The sequence below is a fragment of the Eptesicus fuscus genome, chromosome 8 (assembly GCF_027574615.1).
Source record: "Eptesicus fuscus isolate TK198812 chromosome 8, DD_ASM_mEF_20220401, whole genome shotgun sequence".
In the NCBI taxonomy this organism is placed as follows: Eukaryota; Metazoa; Chordata; class Mammalia; order Chiroptera; family Vespertilionidae; genus Eptesicus; species Eptesicus fuscus.
In genome coordinates, this window is record NC_072480.1 from 65,969,775 (window position 1) to 65,975,774 (window position 6,000).

The 6,000-nt window shown below is 40.4% G+C and overlaps 1 protein-coding gene across 3 annotated transcripts in view; it reads right to left on the reverse strand.

The window, feature by feature from the left end:
• NALCN (sodium leak channel, non-selective) overlaps window positions 1-4,988 on the reverse strand; it is a 278,126-nt gene extending 273,138 nt beyond the window's left edge. For all 3 annotated transcript variants that reach the window (XM_054720257.1, XM_054720255.1, XM_028148874.2), the window contains exon 1: window positions 4,881-4,988. In XM_054720257.1, coding sequence (XP_054576232.1) covers window positions 4,881-4,988 — 108 coding nt within the window. The remainder of the gene's footprint in view (window positions 1-4,880) is intronic.
• Between the last annotated feature and the right edge of the window lie 1,012 nt (window positions 4,989-6,000).

The following is a 6,000-nucleotide window of genomic DNA, read 5'->3' on the forward strand; positions in this document are numbered from 1 at the left end:
TATCTAGCGCAAATCCCAAATGCTTTTTAAAATGAACTGATGCATAACTCTGCCCATGTGGAGGGTTTTCTTTCCATATGTATCTTAGATGTAACATTTTAAAAAATATATTTTGAAATCTGATATCATCCTACATTTTCAAAAGATAATAAATGGTCTTTCCTCTTTATTTTGGAGAATTATACAAATTTAGCTATCTTTTCCAAAATTCCAAAAAAATAAATTTCTGTGCAATTCATTCTAGCAGTGTATATGCTGTGTGAAGATTTTCCTTAAACCCAACATAGAGAAGTATGAATTAAAAAGATAAATGTGTGGAAACCACAAAAATATGAGAAGAAAACATAGGCAGTAACATCTCAGACATTTCTCGTAGCAATATTTGTTCTGATATGTATCCTTGGGCAAGGGAAACAAAGGAAAAAAATAAACAAATTGGACTACATCAAACTAAAAAGCTTCTGCACAATAAAAGAAACTATCAATAAAATGAGAAGGGAACCCACTGTATGGGAAAACATATTTGCCAATAATACATTTCATAATGGGTTAATATCCAAAATATTTAAAGTACTTATACAACTCAACACCAGGAAGACAAACAATCCAATTAAAAATGGGCAAGGACCTGAATAGACACTTCTCCAAAGGGAACATAGAGATGGCCAAAAGACATGAACAAATGCTCAATCTCACTAATCATCAGATAGATGCTAAATAAAACCATAATGATATATCACCTCACACCTGTCAGAATGGCTATCATCAATAAATTAACAAACAACAAGTGCTGTTGAGGATGTGGAGAAAAAAGAACCTTCATGCATTGTTGGCAGGAATGCAGACTGGTATAGCCACTGTGGAAAACCATATGGTGTTTCCTCAAAAAATTAAAAATGGAACTGGCTTTTCACCCAGCGACCCCACTTCTGGGAGTTTATCTGAAGGAATCCAAAATACCAATTCAAAAGAATGAATGTATCCCTATGTACATGCAGTGTCATTTACAATAGCCAATATCTGGAAACAGCCCAAGTGCCCATCAGTAGATGAGCAGATAAAACAGCTGTGGTACATTTACACCAGGGAACACTACGCAGCAGTAAAAAAGAAGGAAATCTTATCTTTCGCAACAGCATGATGGACCTAGAGATTATTATGCTAAGTGAAATAAGTCAGTCAGAGAAAGACAAATACCACATTATCTTGCTTTTATATAGTATCTAATGAACAAAATAAACTAACAAAATGGAAACATAGGCTTGCAAACATGGAACAGACTGACAGCTGTCAGAGGAGAGGGGGCTGTGAGACTGGATCAAAGAAGGTAAAGGGGAAAAAAAAAGAAGGTAAAGGGATTAAGCAAAAAGCCATATGTATATAATAATAGACAAATATGCAAATTGACCATACCTCTGACACACCCACAAGCCACGCCCACCATCCAATCAAAGTGAGTATGCAAATTAACCCAACCAAGATGGTTATAGCCACAGAGAGCAAGGTTTCCTAGGTAACAGAGGAAGCCAAGCTTTCCTGCCTGCCCTTGCCAGGCCTAAGCCTCCACTCAAGCTACAAAGTTTCAATTACAGAAGGTAAACAAATTCAAACAGAAATGGCCGAAGAATGGAGCTTGAGAGAGCAGGCCAGGGTTGCCCCCAGCAACAGGGGAAGCAAAGCTTTCCGAACACCCTGGCCGGGCCCACCTGCTTAAGGCAACAAAGTTTCAATTATAACCCCAACACAAATGGCTGCCGGCCTTGGAGGGAGCGCCAGGCCTGGCTCTGCTCCAGGCTACAAAGTTTCAGTTGTAGAAGGAAAATAAATTCCAGATACCAGGGCCTCTGCTTGGGTTACCAGGGGGTGTGGCCGGCCTGCAAACCACCACAGGCCCCTCATTCAGGCCACCCCATGCACCAAGGGAACCCCACCCTGATCAGGGACACCCTTCAGGGCAAACCAGCTGGCCCTCACCCCTGTACCAGGCCTCTATCCTATCTAATAAAAGAATAATATGCAGATTGATCATCACTGCAACACATAATATAGCTGCCCCCATGTGGTCAAAAATCCTGCCCCCATGTGGACACAAGATGGCCACCACAAGATGGCCAGGAGGAGAGGGCAGTTGGGAAGCACCCGGCCTGCAAGGGAGGGCAGTTGAGAAGGTCCAGGCCTGCAAAGGAGGGCAGTTGGAGGTGATCAACCCTGCAGGAGAGGGCAGTTAGGGGTGACCAGGCCAGCAGAGGAGGGAAGTTGGGGGCAAACAGGCTGGCAGCGGATTGGTTAGGGGTGATCAGGCTGGCAGGCAGAAGCAGTTAGGAGCAATCAGGAAGGCAGGCAGGCAAGCAGTTGGGAGCCAGCAGTCCTGGATTGTGAGAGGGGTCCCAGATTGGAGAGGGTACAGGTTGGGCTGAGGGACAACCCCCCTCCGTGCACGAATTTCGTGCACCGAGCCTCTAGTCTGTATATAACACATAAACACAGACAACAGTGTGGTGATAGCCAGAGGGAAAGTAGGGTGGGTCTAGGTGGAGGTAGGCAGAGAGGGGAATGGAGACAGAGAGAGAGTTTGGTTGGGGCGATACAGTGTGCAGATAATGTTTTACTGAGTTGTACACTTGAAACCTGTACCCCAATAAATTTAATAAATAAAAAAATAAAATAAGATAAATGTGTGTATGCATGTGTGTGTTTGTGTGTGTGCATATACCTGTGCATATGTGTAGGACATACAATTACTCGCACACATTATTTTATTATAAAAATAATACCTAAGATAAAACATATTGTTTGTACCTTTATGCCAAACCCAGTTAGTATTACTATTTAATTAATTAGTAGACAATTACTCAATATAATTTCAATGTTATTTATTAATCCTTTAATATTATATTCCCCTTGAAAAAAAGCCGCTTTGTGTAGTAGGTAGGTCCTCCATATATGCAAGCTAGCAAGCACCCAAGATGAAAAAATAGAAAAGACTGTCAGAACTTTGAAAAGATTCAGACACTTGTAGGCTGGTGAGTGGGTTTTAATATTAATCTGACAGTTATAATATTTGCATGAAGATGTAATGCCACTAATGTCATACCATATAAGTCACTGCTGATTAAATTTTATTTTAAGGATTGATAGACTTTTCATGCAATTTGGAACTGCTTCAATAAACATCAGTGTGTGAATTTAGCCCCATCTGGACCTCCAACACAAAGGATCTAATTACACAAAAGAGCTCTAAAAGAAGGGTTCCTCCACAACAAATCTGTTTCAAATTTAAAGTAAGTATGCATTTTAGTTAAATGTTAATTATTTTAGTTAGTGTTCCCAAGGATACATCTATAATACTACCTTTGTTAGAAGTTCTCAGAAAGCTCTGTATGTGGTGGACACTAGTCTCTATTCTGTTCAATTATTTCAACATGAATAGAAGACTTACTATGTGTCAGAAATTATGCAGAGGATGAAAAATGGAAATAAGAGGATTCTGACTCATCACTACTTTGCAGTCTGATGTGCATAACATATATATTTTATTTATATACAATAAAAATTTATACTTATATACAAATATGAAATTAGTGGAAAAAAAAGAGGTTCATTCTGTCTGTGATGGAGGTCAAATGAGGAACTTTTCAGAATGGATAGGGCACAGGTGACATCTGAGACGGCTTTCGTGAACGAGGGGGACTTGACTCATCAGAGTTGCAAGGAAAGGGCCTCTGGGCAGGAAACTGTGAGATTTCAGGAAGTCACTGATGTGACTCAAATGGACAGGGTATCGATCTGGGAAAGGGCAGCTGCTGGACAAGTTAGAGGCAGAATACAAAGAGCCTTGAATATAAATTAAGGCATTTTATTTGCAATGCGGGTAATAAGGATGTTTCAATGATCATAAAGCAGATGGGTTATGTGAACATAAATGAAAACATGGGAGGAAATGTGAGCAAGCTGGGGAAGAGGTCTGGAGGGTAAGTTAGATGAAGAAAGACTAGAAAGGTCAGGGAGACCATGGCTGATGATCTTGATTATGTTCAAGGGACAGGCAAGTACTGAGATAGTAACAGTTTACTTCCTTGTTTCAGCTCCCACTTACCCTATTTTATATTTGTACAAAAGTATAAATGTGTCTTGTATATAGGTAACATATATGTTATGCATATCAGACTGCAAAGTAGTGAGTCAGAACTGTGTTGTTTCCATTTTTGCACCCTCTGAGCCCAGCATAATTTCTGACACATAATGAAGCTGATCCTATCCTGGCTTGTAGAGCTCATTTTCCAAGACCCATTCATATGCCATTCCACCTTAGCTCTGACTGCTAGCCTGTCTAATACACAATGATACTTGGTATAGCAGATCTCCCCCTCAAGTTCCCACCAGCTTAATTAAACAGAGAAGGTGACAAAGTTCTTCAGAGATACTATGCACTATCTAATTAACCTTTACTTTTACTCAAAACTTGCAACTCAGAAGGAGACCTTTAATTCCAAACATTTGATTATCTCCTCACAGATTCATGCACGTTGAGAACTGTAAGTAATAAAAACTTGGTAGAGGAGGTCACTCCTGTGGGACGTCAGCTTTGGATCAGCCTGTGAAGTGGTATGATCTCTACACTGGGTGACGGTGAGGACAGGACAGCACGCACAGAGGAAGAGAAGGAGAGGTACTCACATACCTTCCTATGTGAGTAACTCAGAGAGGAACCTCGTTATTTTATCTCATTTGTTCTTAACTTCCAGACTCCTAGACTCATCCATAGTCGACTGCAGCTCAAACACACATTTCAAAGCCAGAGGTACGTGAGTTTTGAATATATGAATCAAATTTCCTTTAAATCAGCATGTGCTACTCCATACTTCAAAAAAGAAACTTACTGGCTTGTTAACCCAGAGTATGTCAGCGTTGTCTGACAAAGATTCATCAGGACCAAAGTCAGTAACCGGCTGGGCCTCCACCCTGGAACTCTGTTTCCTTTTGAGCATGCTGGAGTTAGCTCTGGTGAGGGAGTGCAGAACGGCAGTCTGAGAAAAGAAAGAGAGTTGTGTTAGTGATCAAAGCCATCTTTACCCTGATCACTCAAAAAACAAGTGCCTAATGGATGCCTATTCGTATATTGATTATACACTCATTCCATTAAACTGTATATAATAAACATATTTAAACAGAAATTTTAAAAGAATGAGATAAAAAATAAATATGAATAAAAGCTTGATTTTTTCTCTCTCGGCCCAATAGATCATCTTGTGTACTTCCTAAACAGTTTGCGTGCCAGTTTAGAGACCGCTGGTCTAGATGAACTGGAGTTAAATAGCTTTCCCCCTAAGAATACACACATTAGTAGGACATTTTTTGAGGTCTATGTTCATACACCTAAAGCTGCCTCCACTTAAAGGTCATCTTGCCAGAGCACAGCTGACCAACGCAGATGAAATACTCAGATGTTCCCAGGATTTTCCCTCGGGCTAATTTAACGTGACACTCACAGACATCTGTTTCCAATGACAGCCCCAAGTTGATCTTCTGATTGTGTCCTTGCCACAATGGATGTGATCCAGAGAGCATGGGGCAGAAATTACTGTAAATGGGGTTGTTTTTTTCTTTTATGAATGGTATTATATCAATTCTTTCAGCTACTCTGAAGTAAACCCAGATTACATTGAAGAGGGAGATGAGATGCTTGCTTGCACATAAATTTCCACTATTCTGAGTCATCTACATCTTGCTATAGTATGTCACCTCCCTTTAGCCATTGCTACCACCCTCCATCCAGCAGCCACTGAACGGAGGCCTACTGTACGTCCTGCTTTCAGGACACAAAAGCGAGTAAGTGCAAGAGATGTTGTAAAGGCAGGTGGTGCCTGATGACCCTGTGTATCCACAGAGAGATTTCTTATTTGATTAACACCTGGACTGAGTCTTAGAGGAAGAAGAGGAGTGAATGTATTTTGGATATATACTATGTTTGGGGCACTTTGCAATGATATTTTATTTATT